Here is an 18,852-nt window from a genome sequence, read left to right on the forward strand (position 1 = left end):
CCCCAAGCACACCAGCAGGATATTGGTTCTCTCTAGAACAGAAACGTTGCCCGTCTCAACAGGGTCCGGACACATCAGCATTAACGATTCCTGAACCTCAGTCTCCTCCACATTTGCCTCCAAGAACTCCATTTTCACTGACCAACAACCGTCGTCTGGATAATCACCGGCACTGGTACCCCGAATCTCCAGTGTTCTCAATGTCGTCAAGGGTAAATGCTTCCAATAACGGTTATGAAACAAACTGTACAGCAACTTAACCGGCGCCCCGGTGCCGAGGATGGCTTTAACTTGACTTCCATCCATCCGTAACAACACCTGTGCGCGTGGCCCCTCTAAGCCTTCAGGAATAGAGTCTGTTCCTTTCGGGAGTTCCTTGGTACATTGCTGGGAACGTGCTCCCCCAGAGACCCCAAGCCGTTCCCCCACTGGGCCTCCTCTAAGTTTCCCGACACCTCTCGAATCAACGGAACAACTGATCCCCTTGGCACCACAAGCAATTTATCTGCCCCCCTAGGCAAAAAGGGATACCCTAAAAACTTCCCACCAATCTCCTGCCACGGATATGATAAGCCCCCCAGCTGCGGCATTTGACTTCCAGTCGAACCACAAGCATTTTCCCACACTTTCCCAGAACTGGCAGCAGTCACTTCGAGGTAATTGCATCCAACAGTTCTAACAAAGTCACCAGCCCACCTACTCCAACTTTCAACCCGTCCCTGTCGCTTTCCCTCAGCCAAGCACTGCCACTCTCCCAACAAATGAGGGGTCCGCTCCGCCCAAGCCTCCGCCCCTTTAGGGCTGGACATTATTCCAACAACCGGGCGGAGCCCACCACTGCTGGAACATCCCAACCTGTCACTCCTCACTCTCCAAACAGTACAGACAGCCCATGGTCCCACCACCATTTCGTCAGCACTAGTCGGAAATCGAACAACGACCTCCAGGCTAGCAACAGCAGCCACCCCACCCAACACACACGTAGCGATAACCAGCAATCACACACCCACAAAGGCACACCAGTTCTTCGCCGCAGACACAATTTAAAGAGGGTGATCACACAGCTTCCACAGAAATCAACCCCGGACGAGCACCCCACAATGTAACCCCATGGGTCGCCTCAGGCTCGCTCAGCTCGTTCTCGTCTAGGGGGAGCAGCCTTCGGCCCCGCCAAACTGGGTAATCAGCTGGTGTGGATGCTGTGTGATGTCCCCGCCTCGCCCAAAAACAGACAGTTCACCATATGCGATTAAATGAGTACAATTTATAAAGGTTACTATAACTAAGTGATTAATAACAATACAGTATATATGAAGAGAAAATTAAAGAAAAGGCGCCAAACTTATCAAAGTCCAAACCACTTCGTGCACAGCCGTTGGAGCTCAATTACTGAAGTCTTCTGGCCACCATTCGCTCCCCTCCGAACTCCTCGACTCGCAGCTCATGACCCTCCAAACTCCTCGACTCTCCAAACAGCTCAGGACCCTCCGAGTGGTCAACCAAGCACATCTAGCTTCATCCCCCCCCCCCCCCCCCCGGAGAATCTCCCGGCCTCGGACCCCCCCTTGGGGTCCGATCCTCGCCCAGCTTAGAGCATTGCGTCCTCTCTCTCGACCCCCTCGCGTCGATCTGCCCAAAAGCCCGTCAACAAAAGCTTACAGACTCAGAAGAAAGAACATTAATCCCCATTTGGTTTACAAAGGCATACCATTCTCGTTATCAGTAAATTAGCATTCCTCCTAGTTAACAAAAGGAAACCCTTTCCCAACAGTAACAAAGAAAAAAAAAGAAACCCCTTTTACAGGTAATTTTTTTCTCTCTCTGCTAGATTATGTATTGCATTGCATTGAACTGCTGCTGCTAAGTTAACAAATTTCACATCACATGCCAATGATAATAAACCTGATTCTGAACTAAAGAACACTACTTCTTTAATTTCTATTTTTGCACTAATTATTTCATTTAACTATATACATATATATATACACACACACATACACACAAGCTCTCACACACACATATAAGATAAATACATACACACATATACTGTAATTTGTATTTTTATTATGTATTGCATTGTATTACTGCCACAAAGTCAATAAATTTCACAACATATGACACTGAAGCTTCTCACCCAGACAACCTTTTTGACTTTGCTTCCTCCATTTAGAACAGCAGCCCTTTGGCCCATAATGTTTAGCCTACTCTGCCAGCTTCACTCCCAATTAGCCTTCCATTTTTCTTTTCTCTACTAACCTACCTAGGAGTCTGTTAAATGCATTTGCCTCTTCTACCACTCCTGGCAGTGCATTCCGCTGTGTAAAAAATACACTTCTGACATCTCCCCCCTATATTTTCCTTCAATCACCTTAAAACTATACCCCCTCATGTTAGCCTTTTCCACCCAGGGAAAAAGTCTCTGGCTGTCCATCCTTCTCCCCACCCAAGAGCTCTTCATAAGACAGGTTCTCTAGTCCAGGCATCATCCTGGTAAATCTTCTCGGCACTCTCTCTAAAAGCTTCTACATTCTTCGGTTAATAAGGTGACCAAAACTGAAACAATAATCCAAGTGTGGTCTGACATTTTAATAAAGCTGCAACATGCTCATTATGGAGGAGAATCATTTTATCAATAAGTGGCCGTCAAGAGTTTCCTGTCCGGTTTTACATAGTGATCTGAATCTTCGTGGGGGTCCAGTATTGATATCCTGGACTCCAAGGCCACTCTTTTCCACCCGCATACCATTGTACCATTAACTCTCATGGGGCTGTCCTACCAAACTGTGTCCCATCTGAATTAGATACCGGCCTCTGGATTAGTACTCTAGTATTTTACCCATTGCACCACCACCATCATACTGAGATCATAAAATGTAGAATTAGGCCATTCAGATCTGCTCTAACGTTCAATTACAGCTGATTAACTACTCATTCTAACTTTTATGTAGTTTCTTACTTAGCAAATATTTTTACATTCTATTATATATCTTTAAGAAACTACATTGAAAATTTCAGGTGCTATCTAAGTAACTGCATTAGATTACCTTGCCAACAACTGAAAAATATTCCTTTCAGTCCTCTTCAGAAAGAATCATCACCTTGTTTCAAACTTTCAAGAAAGCTGGAAAATTGAGTACAGGTTTAGTCCTTGACAGATTTCATCTGCAATCTTTTCTGTATTATCACTTTTCCATTATATATTTTAGATTTAGAGTAGTAGGCCCTTTGGCTCAAATGGCCAATTTAACTTGACTAACTTTTTTAACCAAACAAAACATTTCAAGATGTCCCAAAGTGAGATTAAATGTCTAAATTTACAATCACTCTTTAAATGAGGGGAAACAATGCAGCAACCTTTTATAAATAAAACACCATGAGAGCCAATGTTAGTGCTGTAGAATCCCCTCAAGCAGTGTACTTTTTTATTGCACCACAAATGACTTTCAGTAAAGGCAGATAGTCATTTTACTCAGGGGTGGAGCACCCCTGGATACACGTTCTCACCCGGACACCACTGTGTCACCAGCTCTGCATTTTCTGTAGGAATGGCTCATGGTAACTGGTGGAAGTTAATTGATGGATGAGGTACAGCTAAAACATTTTATGTGAGCAATGTGCAGGATTCACATGTCCAAAGCCAGCTCCCTGACCCTTTCCCCAGACTTAACCCCCAATCCTCTCCCAAAACCCAAGTCTACCAATCACCCATATCCTTGCCCCCCAGGATGGTTGCTAGCCTTTGGCACCATGATTTCTCCCACAGCTTTGCCTCACCCTGCCTGGACCTGCAGGCGTAGACACCATGCATTCTCTGAACATGACAAATCATAACAGCTCCTTAGCAATGCAAGGTATCCCAAGCTTCTAGCATGTTGAGCTTTCAGCAGAAAAATGCTATGTTATCTGTACCGTACATTGCCAAAACCTGCCAATGTCAGCATTGGTCTTATTAACACTGTATTCTTGGAAATGGACAGTTCCTGTTACAGGACTAAATTATAATGTGCCAAGACTTTAATTATTCTGCTCCAACCTAGATCAAATTACAGGTTCCCAACTGTTGGAAACTGTCCTTCCATTTTCCTTGGTGAGAATAAAATCTACCCCTCAATTAAGTGCAGCCAAAAAGAACATTCTGTTAATACATAAATGCAAGATAGCTGAAATGTATTTTTAAAGTGGTTAAAAAATTGTGGGGTGGGGCTGCATCTCTACCAAAGGAGGTGTAAGGCACTCCTTCCCATTGCTAACCTACTGATCACCCCTACTTAGCTCCCTCCCCCAGACAAACCACTTCTGTAGAAAAACTTGCCAATAACGACCATGGTCATGGAAAGATCATGATCAACTGCATCATATAACATAGCACATAATGAACAAACAAAAACAAATGGCTTAAGATTCTGCAGTTAAACAAGACATGAATTTAACACTACAGTATGTCACATCAAGATATTTGGACAAGCGACTCAGATGTATTCTGTCGTGTCCATTCCACTCTCCACCCCATGTCTGCTTCCATTGTAGTGACTCCTTGGATTCACAACAGTTAAGGATTACATGCTAAACTTTTCACCAAATCATGGCCTGGCAGAAAGCTCATGGATTACCGGGCAACAGTGATCTCTGCTCTCCTCCAGTCTTCGCAACCTTATGAGCAAACATCTTATGACACTGTCCCAATGTTTAATGTTTTGAAGAGGGAACTCAAGAGAATTTACAAAGGGCAGAGTGGCATACATTGTCTATGTAAACTTCAGCAAGATCTTTGACATGGTTTATAGTAGCACTAGCAGGCAAGCATCTATTCACAAGGGTCAAAAGACTGCTTGTAAATCAGAATCTATCCAGACACACCAACATCTGCATTTACATTAGATATGGCAATGATCCAGAAACCCATCCACCTGACAGCTCCTCATTCTGAGGCAATTTTTACCTATCCTGCACATTGCTGGGTAATTACAAAAGAATCTTAATTTCTCTCGATGGCACAAATTGTTTACGCCATGCCAAATGACCATAAAAAGCAGGCTGAGAAATGTATGGGGCAACGATTTAAAGGGGACCTAAAGGACAACTTTTCAACAGAGGGTGGTTAGTATGTGGAACGAGATGCCAGAAGAAATCGCTGAAACAGATTCTGTAATATAATTTAAAAAGTACTCGAATAGATACATGAAGGAGGTGGGCTCAGAGGAATATGGGACGCAACAGGAAAGTCGACTGTACTTCTTCCTATAGATGCTGCCTGGCCTGCTGCGTTCCATCAGCATTTTGTGTGTGTTGCCCCAATTACCTGTGTTCTGCCCATATTCCTCTCAGCCCACTTCCTTCGTGTATCTATTCGAGTACTTTTTAAATGATACTACAGAATCTGTCTCAGCGATTTCTTCTGGCATTGCAGATTTCTTCTTGATTGCGACAGGAAATTGAAATTGGTTGGGTGGACACTGATCAGAATGAACAAGGATTTGTATCCATGCAGTACTACTCTGACTCTGAGGAGGCACTCACCCTCCTCAGTACACACTCTTTAAGATTTTCAGTTCACCTCAATAACATCCCCGTACTTCCCCCTGCCCAGTCAGACCCCTCTGTGAGCACGGGTAGTGGTGGTGGGAGAAAGGTTCTAGCCCACCCTGTACACAGCGAGGGATCCCTGACCCGTGCCCCTCCCTCCCCTCTCACGTTCCGGGACCGAAGGTGGGGACTTCAGCGCTCTCGACAGCCAAACTGCACCAACCCTGCGTTGTCGCACGTCGTCGCCGCTCCGCTCGCCAGCCGCTTGCCGTAGCCCAGCGCCTAACGCGTTTTGAGGTGATCAGTGCTACTGCGCATGGGCACCCACACAAATTTGGGAGATTGTCTACGCTAGACACGTCACTATTGCATATCCTACCAATCAAGACAGGCCCGTCTGTGTGAATGACCAATCACGTGGTCAAAACGTTGGCATGGTAATATTTCCCTTCCTTCAGTGTCCTGCGCCGGGTCACCCTACCAGCCCAATTAACCATTTCAAATTAAAACCAAACAACTCCAGCTGCGAAAAATCTAAAAATGTGTTAAAAAAAATACAGTAAAAGATGGAAAGTTTCAGCAGACTGTGGGGCAAAGAACAGAACCGAAATGTCTCCGTCCTAAACCTACACCTCGTTTCTTTTTCAAGTTTTCAGCATGTAGCCGCACTGTGATTACACAACAGGAAACCACAAGGCAGCCTGCACTTACTCTGTTGTTTCATTACACTGACCCCAAACACCTAACTTCCATCACTAAAAACAAAGTCATGACAAGACTGAGCACTTGTGGCATCTGTGTTGAGCGTAAAACAGTCGATGTTTCAAGTTAATGTCGCTAAATCCCACAGTACGTGTCATTATTTTCTTAGGAGTTTGCAGATTCAGCATGTAACCAAAAGCACTGGCAAACCTCTATAGATGTACGGTAAAAAATATCCTGAGTGGTTGCATCATGGCCTGGCATGGAAACAATGCTCAGGAACAAAGACTACAAAGTGGTGGTTCATAAACACGAGAAATTCTGCAGATGCTGGAAATCCAAAGCAACACACACAAAATGCTTATAGGGTATCAAGGGATATGGGGGAAAAGCCAGAAATTAAAACTAGATGGAATAGTTCAGCTGGTGGTGGAGTGACAGAGCAGACTTGATGGGCCGAATTGCCTACTCCTGCTCCTTTGTCTTGTGATCTTGTGAACCAGCAGTCAGGCATTATCTATGGAAATGAATAAACAATTTCAGATGGAGACCCTTCTTCAGGGCTGAAAAGCAAGGGGAAAGGCACAATAAAGAAGTGGGGGTGGGGAGAGTAAGGATAGGTGAAGCTATGACTTCAAAGTCTATTGGAATGATATTCAACAGTCTGGAAAATCAGCCTCCAAAGTTCAGAACCTGTCTCACATCAGATTCATGAAGTTTTACTGTACATTATGATGACTACTTACAACTTCTGATACAATAACACTAGGTATTAGCCACATCTGGTCACTTTGTTTAATGCAGATGAGTAACGGCAGTTTATATACAGTCAAAACAACAGGGAAAGATTTTGTCATCCATATTCTAATCATGTACACAATGAACAATTCAGCTCAAAGTACCTGATAGTAAACTGCTGTGATGATCAAGCAGAAAACACTTGTTTTATGTTCCCAGTGAATTCATTTGCAAGTATTAGTCCATTCTGTAATTAAGTCATTTTTCAATACAAGCTTTCCTCCATTAATACAAGCATTGGATTAATTACAGAACTCAATTCATTACAATTTTTAACTTTTGTTTCCCTTTCCCAGAGTGGCATGTGTGCCACAACCAAATGTTAACACTCTCATGTAAGAACTTCATAAAGAGTCACACTTCATTACTTTACCCAAGTAAACAGGTGTCAAAAATGTCAGATATTTCATTCTATCCAAAACAAAACAAAAATCCAGCCCCCATACAGAACTGCACAACATTGTGTACATAAGGGGATTGAGCTTCTAGGATCACCAGCTTTGTAAAACAGGAAAACAGATTTGAAATCAAGACATATTTCTGTGCAACAGTCTAAATATTCAAATAAAATTAAACTATGCAACCAGCAACAATTAAGTTTCTTCATGGAGTTACAGTCGAACAGAAACACCCCAGGGTCTGTCCCACACCAACTGACCACTTGGGCAAGACCGAGAAATACCAGTACCTGTAGAATAGTATCACAGTAAGGAATTAACAGTTTCAGGAAAAAGAGTAGCTTGATGCACCAAACATTCACAGTTGCTGGACAATCCACACATGGTGTTCCAATATATAGATAAACCCAAATATGTATCACTCAGGGATGATGTTTGCAGGTTTTTCTGCAGTTAAACCATGCCTAATATTTCAATAATTCATAAAAAAATATATTTGAAACCAATCAATGGTGGTGTTTCCAAGTCGTATCTACATCCAAGTGATATGTTACATGTTCTTATTCAATGGTTCACATCTCTTAAGTAATGGCGCATAAATAACTTGGCAACTGCATAAGCTAATACAGAATAAAAATCTAACTTTTCCCTGTACGATGTTTGTAACAATCGATTAAAAACCCAATATTATAATATGACAAAACAAATGACAAAGTAATTAATTCGACACTGAGATGCTACAAGGCAGTTTTGTTTGTTCAGTACCCTGTTTTCCAGAGTTATCCTTTACAAATGTACGAATTTCACAATTTACATCTGATCCACAACTGAGGTATCTGGACACTTAAAAGAATGCTAACACAGAAGATCAAATAACATTTTGGTGTAGTGGTTTCAGAGGCATTTCAAAAAGACTGCATCTTTCACTCATAATTAACAAACGACCCTGAGCAGAAATGAACTCAAGTCCTTCGCTGCTGGTGTTCTCTGGGTCCAATACAAAAGGGATTAAAAAGTGCTACCAATATTTTTTTTTTTTTTACACATTTTAAAATAACAATGGCATAAAATCTCCGCAAAGTATAAATAAAATTAGTGCAACAAAAAGTATGGCTATTGTTTTTAACAATATGGCTGTCTATTTTGCCTGAAAAAGGCAAAAGCCATGAATCCTCCTTCAGTCCTGACCAACTACACAACCAAGGCCATTAGAATATGCACCAGTGACATGAAAAGACTCTGTGCTTCATTAAACTGTACAGATAATTGAGTTAGGTCTAAACTGAACTACACCATTCCAAAGTGGTGGTTAAAATAAGCAAGGTCACTTGATAGTCCTTGGAATCCTCTAAGCCACCACCTTTTTAACTATCTATAACAAAGCAACAGATTTGCGTCATCTCACATTTGCCAGTGGAACCATTCTTAATACGTTTAAAGATATTCTACATGCTTGGGTCTTATACAGCTTTCCTTGGATCTGGCCGACCACTTTGCTGAATATTAACAGCATAAAGTGCAGAAATTGATTGAAGTTCAATCACATGTGCACTGAAGAGGATTCCAGTTTGGCAAACATCACTGTGGAATACCTTCTTTCAATGATGCTAAAGCAGTATGGATACGCACATGAAGCCGGTTTTCAAAATCATATCCAGCAAACTCCTCCTGCGGATCAAAATAGGAAGTAACTGAAAGATAATTTTTCTATGTCAAATCACAAAAATTGTTATGGGTTCAATTGTAACAGATGCTGATATGTCTACATTCCATACCAAATACTGCCAGGCCATCAACAAGAAATCCATGTAGTACAAAGTAAAGGAGGAAGATTACAATGGTATCTAAATGAACTGGGATTGCTGGTAGAGGAATGACAGCTGGAATTGATCGCTGACATGTTGGACATGATACATTTGGGGAAGTTAAACTAGTTGGACAGGAAACTACTAGGCCCTGGGTAGTGCTGTAGAACAAAGGCCCATGGCTTTCAGGTACAGCACTCCTTGAAAATAATGACACAGGTAAACAGAGTGGTGAAATGGTGAAAGGGACACATTTCTTCAGGTGGGGCACCGAGTACAAGAATTGGAGCATCATGTTAGTGAGACCAGGCTTGTAAAATTGTGTGTAGTTCTGCTCACCTTAATAGAGGAAGGATGAGAGGTTGCAGAGGAGGTTCACAAGGATGTTGCTGGGACTCGAGGCCTTGAACTATGAGAGAATGGATAGGCTGGGACTGTTTTCTCTGGAGCAAAGGAGGCTGAGGGGTGAGTCTAAAACTAGAGCTCTATTCAGCACTCTTGTTATTGTTTAACCTTGTACTACCTTAACGCACTATTGTACTTAATTGATTTTTATGGAAGAGAAGTTTTTTGATTGTACCTCAGTCCATCTGACAATAATTAACTAATTTACCAATTCAAAAGGGAACCAGAGGGGTAAGTGTCTTCCCCACACAGAGGGTGGTGGGTATGTGAAACAAGCCGTCAGACGAGGTGGAAGAGGTAGGTAGAACATTGCAACATACAAAAAACATTTGTTTTCATGGATAGAAAAGGATGATAGGGGTATGGGCTATTGGGACTAGCTCAGGAATACACCAAGCTCAGCACAGATGAGATGGGTCAAAGGACCTCTTTGCATGTTGTATAAGATAACCCAAATAACCCAAAACCCATTACCACCAATTTTTTGTACATCAATCTTCCAACCTACCTTGGCTTGGTAAAGCAAAGCTTTGCCTTTATCCAGCATCTGCAATAAAAAGAGACATATTAATAACAATCATTACCCCGGGAAAGTCAGTACTGTAAGGATGCATCTAAATTACAATTCTAAAATTTAAGACATACTTTAACAATAAAAAAGCTGATTTGTGAAGCCAGTCAACAGGGACAGGAAGCCAGTCAGACTCTGACAATCCAAAAGTCTTTTCTGGGAGACAGTTTCCCCAGTTTTAAAAAATGCCCTGTTCCTGTTACTTCTCAAGTGCTCCAATTCTTTAAATCAAGAAAAGGCAAAAACCAGATAAGTGATTACATGTACCTGGTTTCAACTTAGTGGTTTAGACTTTAAATCAGAGGTACAGATACACCTTCCTTACCTCTGGATTCTCCAACAATAAACATCCCAGCTCATAACAGGCATAGGGCTGTATGTAGGCATTGTTCTGACGACTCAGCTCATCCTTTACAGCTAATTGGAAAAACTGAAGGCAAGAAAGATAATACAGACTGTGTCACAGTACATTCATAGCAGCTTATGCCTGTAAGGAGAGGGGAATGGAATACCTTCCAATGCCGAGATGCTCAGTACTTCAAAGGTAAGTTATTAATGTAGACTTGTAAAGATCCTTGTTTGCAATATAATTTTCCGCCCAACACAAATCAACAGTGGAAGAATAAATGCAAACACACATTAGTTAAATAATAAAGCAGTAACTGAGCTAATTATTATACATGACTGACAATAAGTACTAGCATATTTTAGTAAACCATACATATTTCGTCATGCATTTCATATTGGAGTTAGGTACTTTTAGAATACAGGATAAACAATTCAGTATAATCATAAAGCAATAGTTCTTTGAAGAACACTAGTAGAATTGTTAATACACACCTGCAGAGCACCATCTGTATTTCCTAGACATTTGTGTATTGCACCAAGGAGTAAGTGTTTTAACCCAACTGTTGATGGCTCATATATTTCCTGGCAAGCTGGATAGATTGGTGACACATTAGATTATTAGATTAGAAGAGGATTCACTGTAAATGTCAGACTTACAAATGCCAGTATTAAAGAACAACAATGGAGAGAGGCAGAGAGAGGGAAGACAGTCTTTCTCCCCCAGGACAGAAATATCTAATACTGGAAGGTATAGCTTTAGGGTGGGGGAGGGAGAGTTCAAAGGAGATGAGCAGGCCAAGTTTGTTTTTTTTAAGCAAAGATTGGTGAGTGCCTGGAGTGTGCTGCCAGGGGTGGTGGTAATTATTATTATTTTTATTTGCACAGCAATTATTTGTCACTTTGTTTATGTGTAGTTTATTATAAATTCTATTATATCTCTTTTTTCCCTGTAAATGCTTACAAACCAAAAAAAAATCTCTAGCAAAAATATTCCCCTTATAGCTCTAAAGCAGGGTGGCCAACCTTTTATGTTCCATGCACCAATTTTTTCATGCACGAGTTCTATATTAACATATTTTTACAAGAATTGAATGGGGGTATAAGAGTTGTATGGCACATCTGAACTTGTGAGTGAAAAAATTGACACATGGGATGTAAAAGATTGGCCACCCCTGCTCCAAAGCAATGGAATTTAGACTGGTTACGGCACGTGATCTAACCAGTGAAAGAACTTAGTGCAGGTCACATCTTAATATATATTGAAACTCTTCACATGGACGAGAGTGATTTCATATTCATGCTTTTGACTTTAAACTCATAATGCACCCTGCTTGTGGAAGTTTCAAAGATTTGAACAACCCTTCTTGTTCTATTTATGCCTCAGGACCAATATCATACAAAACACTACCAGGAAGGGTTTAAACTAGATTGGGTGGTGGGGGGGGGGGGATAACCCAAGAGTGAGGCAGATAGGAGTTGATACAGAATTGAATGGAAAGCCGAGTAGCAGGTCAGAAAATGGAGAGCTTCAATGGTAGGTACAAGCCATGACCTGTAAGTGTAAGGAAGGAGAGGCAGAGGCAAAGTAATAGATACAATGGGATGTGTGCAAAAAAAAATCTTAAGGAAACACAAAGTACCGGAGGAATGTGACATTGATACAATTGGTTGGTCTGCACTTTATTGTGAGCAGTTTTGGGCCCCTTTTCCAAAAGATGTACTGGCATTGGAAAGGGTCCAGAGGAGGTTCACAAGAATGATCTCGGAAATGAAATGAAGAGTGTTTGATGGCTTTGAGAATGTGCTTTCTAGAGTTTAGAAGAACGAAGGGGGACTATTATTGAAACCTACTGAATATTGAAAGACCTAGATGGAGTGTATGAAGGATGCTTCCTTTAGTGGGGAAGTCTAGGACCAGAAGGTACAGCCGCAGAAAAGAAGGTCAACCCCTTTAAAACAAGAGTTGAGGAGTAATTTCTTTAGCTAGAGAATGGCAAATCTGTGGAATTCATTGCCACAGATGGTTGTGCAGGCCAAGCCACTGAGTATATTCAAAGCAGAGGTTAATAGGCTCTTGATTAGTAAGTGTGTTAAAGTTTATGGGGAGAAGGCAAGAGAGTGGGTTTAAGATGAATAATACACCAGCTATGATGGAATGGAGGGGTAGAAATGGCCCAAATCTGCTCCTATGCCTTATGGTCTAATGTTCAAAAAGATGGACAAGATGGGCAAGATGAAGACAGATAAGAAACTGGACACTTCCATTGAACTGAGGGCTATGGATGACAAAGCCATGTTGGTGCAGTAGGCTACCTTGATTCATTCGTTGAAGATTGGAAGGGGAACAGTTGCCAAGAGCTTTCCACAAATAAAGCACTTCTATGACAGCAAGCACACACAAATCTTTCGTGGGCTTCTCTTTCTGAAACCTTTCAGCCTATACAAAATAACAAGAAATAAAGCATATTCAAAGAAAGAATTAATTTTCTTTGTGGTTATAAAAGACCATAGATTATACCATTAAAAACAAAAAATATTCAAAATACTAAGGATGAAGTTATATACCGGATGAAGTCATCAACGTTATGATAAAAATTGTCTGTTTGTCTCTCTCTCCACAAATACTATCTGACCTGCTGAGTACTTCCAGAATTTGCAATATTGCTTATTTTTAAGACTCAGTTTATCACCACAAAAAAAAACTTCACCTTATCTGGATTTGTTTAGTGATTCTAAAACTAATTTATTCACGTACATCATAGTTAAAATTAGTGGTTACAGCAATACAACAGTTAATTTTGCGAGACTAATAGTCTGCAAACTTGTGTTCAATCACCACCTAAGCAGTTGCAGAATTTAAATTCAGTTAATCAAATGCATTTGAGATTAAGCAGCTAAAATCAGTATTGGTGAACATAAGTTGTCATAAAAACCCATCTGCTTCACTAATGTCCATTCCTTCTGGGCTTCAAATGAAGTTGATTTTTAACCGTCCTGTGAAATTATTTATCAACAACAAATGATGTGAACCATTTGACATTGCTCATCCATGGCTGTGGAACACAATGTGCTGTCACTGATACCACACTTTATAATGCCATATTAGTTCAAGTTCATTGTTATCATAGGCATACAAGCATACAAGGTATAAATGCCATGAAAAATACCTTGTTGCAGCAGCAGCATGGTGGCAGACAAGATGAGGACAAACACAAGTTAACAAATATAATATAAAATAGTATGTAACCTATACATGAGTGAAACAATTAATAGGAATGCGACAGAGAGTGCAATACTGTTAAGGTTTCTCAGATCAGTTCAAGAACCCAATGCAACATATCTTACACATCATTAAATATCAAGTTCAATGACACTGTCCTACTAAAACAAAAATTATTAACTCACCTTTCGGAAGGAAAACTGCTCTATTTGATTATTTTTCCTTTTGAAAAGCCGTTGGACCTCTACAAATGCTTCTTGTGACTTGTCAGTCTCACCTGTTGCTCCCTGGCAAACTACCAAAAAAAAGTACTTTACATAAATCAAGATTTTTGGACTCTATTGGAGTAAATTCATTGCAGAACAAAAGATCAAATAAAACAATGGTGCAACAGAACTGCACAAGCAATAAGCTTAAAAAATAATTCTTATGATTTAATATAAAGAGTTAATCAAAATTTATGAAGTTGTAAATACTGCTTCTCAGTCTTCAGGTCCCTGAGTCCACCTAGAAAGATTCTATGAAACTTTTTTCATTTGAAAAATATCTCATTTATTTTCACAAAAATCCTTTGCTGAAATTGTGGAGAGCTGCCGGTCCAGTGCAAATAGAAGTGAAAGGAATATATAGAAATAAAGAAATGCTACTAGCAAAGTTAATGAGCTTGAAAACATAAGTCCCAAGGAACTGCATCCCAGCTTTCAAAGAGGTGATTATGGAGTATAAGGTCCTTATAGCTTCCAAAATTTTTCTTATTCTGGAATTTTTTTGTAGGACCATAAGGCAGGTGTGTGTGTGCAGAGAGGAGGCACATAACTGATTACTTATTTTGGTTTCCTGCCTCAAAGAAAATGAGACAGCTTCCTATGGTGGTAACCAAATGTATCCCATACCAGTTACTTTAATTTGCTTATGACACCACTTTCAGCCTACTGGGTCCCTGGTGACTGCCAGCTGAAACAAGCTCATTAGTGCCAGCTTCCCCCATCCCCATATCACCCTTTAGTTCTGTGATTTCCTTTCATGTGCTCATGAACTACTGTTTCTTAGTAACCTAACCAGTACATCCTAGGGATGTGCAAGAAAACTCTAGCAGCCAGTGGAAAACTTTCTAGATTGTGCAGATGCCAATCACTGCATCTGAGATCAATGTCGAATCATACTCTCCTGGAGAAACAGCAGGAGAGGTTCCCAATGTAGAAAGTGGATGTAACAATAGTGTGAGAAACAATGCAACTCATGAAGCAGCATCAGTGGAGAGGGAAAACAATGTTTCAGGTTGACATTTCAGCAAAGCATATTTTGCCATCTAACCTTTCCTCCCACAGACATTTCTTTTTGCTTTCCTCCCAGTCCCATATCTTAAAGTTTGTTTTATCAATAATGTTTGCTAGTTGCAAAGAACGATCATTAGCGAGAGCCATCAGCTCCATGCCCCTTGCCACAGATGTGGCATGATCAGAATACTTTCTGCAGTTTACTTTTACTGCAGGTTTCCAGCACGCTGTGACTGGGTCTTGCTCAGTTCTACTTGATCATTGCAGCATTCAATCATAGAGACAGAAAATTCATGAACTTCTGGTAAGGCAGACACAAGTAGATGCCCAGTCAAATACAAGTTCACTCTCATGGGAAAAGATACCAATCAGATAAGAACTGAGGACATTTCCGCTCAGAGATAACTATCAATTTCGTCAGTTTAGCTCATGGGCCAAGGCAGACTTTGTCACAATTTCCAACCAGAGAAGAAGCATTCATTGTATCAGTTGGCAATCTGCTCTGAGTTGTCACACTAAATGCACCAAGTCGCTACAGTCAGTCAAACAGTTGTTCCATATCAACTTCAAGACCCTAGGTGGGGTGAAAAATTGGAATTTAAGTTAAATAATTAAACAATGGTGATGAACAGTAACACTCTTCATCCTCCTGAATAGAATTCTTCAGGATTGGACTGAAGTCCAATTTTGCATGGCATCAAAGTATACATGGTGGTAGTTTTCCCAATGAGTAATCAGTCCTCCACTGATTTTTGCCAACTTTATCCTTTAGTGTCCGTTAACAACCAGAATTTCCAGTGAGATGCCCTCTTTTCCAAATCTGCTGCTACAAGCAAGGACACCATCTTGACTGGTTTTAAGAGGAGTCTTCTAAAAGCTCCACTTTCACCCATCACTCCATTCAGTCATAAGAAAGAGATGATACTATTTCAGGTGACTTCTAAAGGGTGGATCTTACCCTTGCAAGCCTAAGGAAGGATTACTGACTTGGTAAGATCAAATCTTTACCAAAAGAAGTCTCAAAAGGAATCAAGAAAACTAACTGCTGTAGGAACTCACCAGGTCAGCCAACACCTGTGGAAGCACAGGGATGGCTGACATTTCAGCTTGACACCCTGCATTCAAGATTGTTTAATGTCATTTCCAATAAACAAGTGTAAAAGGAGAACAGAATAATTCTTACTCCAGATCCAATGCAGAGCAAATAAAAAGATAAAGACATAATTTTTTAAAAATGCAATAAATATAAATACATAAAATAGCTTACATACATAAGACTGATTCTATGTCCACAATGTGATGCTAGGACCAGAGTGTCTCTACATAAGGTGACTCTGACAGGAAATGATGAAGTAGTTGTGGTGTGGGTTGTGGAGGGATGGTCTAGTGGATGGATGTGTTGATCAGCCTTACTGCTTAGGAAAAGTAACTGTCTTTGAGTCTGGTGGTCTTGGTGTGGATTCTACATAGCCTCCTCCGTGTGGGACAAACAGTCCACAAGCAGGATGGTGAGAATCCTTCTTGATGTTACTGGCCCTTTCCCAGCATCTTTCTCTATATATGTCTTTGATGGAGGGTAGGCTGTAATGCATTGGGTAGTTTTGATTACCTGTTATATAGAATCTTCCTGTCTGCTGCAGTGCAGTTTTTGTACCATGCAGTGATGCAGCATGTTAGGATGCTCTCTTCAGTCTCCTCATAAAGCAGTGGCGTTGGTTGAGTTTTCCTGCTTATGTAGGATGTGTTCTGAGACCATAACAGATGGTGAAAGATGTGCACTCTCAAGTTTTAAATAGCTCACAGTTTCCACTGCTGTGTTGCTGATGAAAAGAGAGTGTGAGTGGTGCACATTCTTCTGAAGTTGATAACCATCTCCTTTGTCTTGACGACACTGGAAAAGAAGCTATTTGCCTGGCACCAGGCCTCAAGCTCTTCCACCTCATCTATGTAGGCTGTTTCATCATTGCTGGCAATGAGCCTCACCACTTGACAATGCAATTACACGGATGTTTGGCCATGCAGTCACGTGTGAGCAGAGTGTACAGCAATGGGCTCAGCACCAGCTTTGAGGAGTCACCCGTGTTCAGAATAGTGGGGAGGTATGAGCAGTGGTGCATCTAACTACCTGAGGTCTGTTGGTTAGGAAGACCACCATCCAGTTGCACAGTGGTGAATTTAGACCAAGGAGTAAGAGTTTCATCAGGGTCTAGTGAAACAATTTCTCCCCCCCCCCCCCCACCCACACTGCTCAACCATCCGAGTTCCTCCAGCATCTGCAGTCTCTTCCAAGATTTTTCCAAGAAATGTCACTGGTGCAGGATGCTCCAGAAGCATCTTCAAAGAAAAGCAATTCATTTTCTGTACTTATCTTGTTGTAAAGGGAGGAATTAGCAACATTCCGCATCCATCCATCAAAATGGTAGGACCGGGTGCCTTTCATGTTTAAAACCTGCCAAGACTATTTTAAGTCTGCAGATACATTGATTAAATTATAATCCATATTATTTTTAAAAACCTTTGAAAACACGGATTATATACAAAACAGCAGATGAATCAGTTAAAGACTAAAATGAGTTAATTTATTATTTCACTTTTCACTCAAGTATTCGGGATCTGAATGATACAGCAAATTGATGGCTGTATTAATCAACATACAACATTACAGTTGCAAGATGTATTTGGCTCTTTTTAAAAAAAATGTTGCAAAATTGCACAAACCTGCAGTCAAATATGCATAATAGCACTGGGACCACCTGGACTCATTTTTAAGTCGTGCAAAAGACTTGTAGGCATCCTTGAAATTCATTTCAATCATGGTACACCAACCTGAAAATAGGCAAGCAACTTTTAGAACATAATGTTGGACCTAGTTCAATCACAGCTCTTAATCTGGTGCTTCACGATTACAAATTATTAAATATATTGCAAAGCTATGGATATATTTACTCCATCTATTTCTAGACCACACAAAAGGAGGGCATGTCCATCACTAAGGACACTCACCATCTGGGACATGCCCTCTTCTCATTATTACCATCAAGGTGGTGGTACAGGACCTTGAAGATCCATACTCAATAATTCAGAAACAGCTTCTTCTCCTCTGGCATTAGATTTCTGTATGGTCCATGAACTCATGAACACTACCTCGTCATCCCTTTTTTTCACTATTTAATTATTTTGTATGTCATAGTTATTTTATGTCTTGCACAGTACTGATGCTGCAAAACAACAAATTTCACAACATATCAGTGATAATAAACCTGATTCCAATTCTGACATCTTTCAAGTCATAAACCACTTGCCAAATTAAAATAATTTTCTTCGTTAACTTTAATTCCAAACTTGTGTCACTTGGAATACCACCCATAATCCAGATAATTTCATCCCTCCCAAAACAGCAACACTAAAAATCACCCAGTAACTCAGAATACAAGTGTTATAAAAATGCAAGTCAGTTCCAAGTATGAATACTATGGTATTAAAAATGATATACAGTAGTCTTGGTTCATCCAGATATAGTGGAGAGTAGGTCATAAATGGACAGGGTAGTGTGGCAGCATAGCAGTTAGCGTATCAGTTTACAGTGTCAGCAATCACTGATTAGGGTTCAATTCCCACTGCTGCTTATAAAGAGTTTGTATGTTCTCCCTGTAATTAAGTGGGCTTCCTCCCACATTCCATTGATGTATGTTTAGAGTTAGTGAGATGTGGGCATTCTGTGTTGGGGCCAGAAGCATTGTGACACTTGTGGGCTACCCAACTCAATCCTCATTAATCATTTTACTGCATGTTTCAATGTACATGA

The 18,852-nt window shown here is 40.6% G+C and overlaps 2 protein-coding genes across 4 annotated transcripts in view; both read right to left on the reverse strand.

Annotated features, from left to right (window-relative positions):
- The window catches only part of LOC132398356 (basic proline-rich protein-like), a 57,048-nt gene extending 50,636 nt beyond the window's left edge, over positions 1 to 6,412 (reverse strand). Inside the window, exons 1-2 of one of the 3 annotated variants that reach the window (XM_059977659.1) lie at positions 5,747 to 6,412; positions 3,045 to 3,121 (exon numbers count right to left, since the gene is read on the reverse strand). The gene's annotated coding sequence lies outside the window, so the exon portion shown is untranslated. Of the gene's footprint in view, positions 1 to 3,044 lie in introns of all 3 variants that reach the window. The other 2 variants (XM_059977679.1, XM_059977669.1) reach the window with 2 other exon arrangements.
- Positions 6,413 to 6,973: 561 nt separating this feature from the next.
- The window catches only part of ttc39c (tetratricopeptide repeat domain 39C), a 50,710-nt gene continuing 38,831 nt past the window's right edge, over positions 6,974 to 18,852 (reverse strand). The window contains exons 8-14 of the mRNA XM_059977783.1: positions 17,766 to 17,873; positions 13,956 to 14,065; positions 12,864 to 12,987; positions 11,043 to 11,140; positions 10,528 to 10,632; positions 10,140 to 10,178; positions 6,974 to 9,089 (exon numbers count right to left, since the gene is read on the reverse strand). Of these exons, the coding sequence (XP_059833766.1) occupies positions 9,000 to 9,089; positions 10,140 to 10,178; positions 10,528 to 10,632; positions 11,043 to 11,140; positions 12,864 to 12,987; positions 13,956 to 14,065; positions 17,766 to 17,873 (674 nt within the window). The 3' untranslated portion in view covers positions 6,974 to 8,999. The remainder of the gene's footprint in view (positions 9,090 to 10,139; positions 10,179 to 10,527; positions 10,633 to 11,042; positions 11,141 to 12,863; positions 12,988 to 13,955; positions 14,066 to 17,765; positions 17,874 to 18,852) is intronic.

This window comes from Hypanus sabinus, chromosome 1 (genome assembly GCF_030144855.1).
Source record: "Hypanus sabinus isolate sHypSab1 chromosome 1, sHypSab1.hap1, whole genome shotgun sequence".
Lineage (NCBI taxonomy): Eukaryota > Metazoa > Chordata > Chondrichthyes > Myliobatiformes > Dasyatidae > Hypanus > Hypanus sabinus.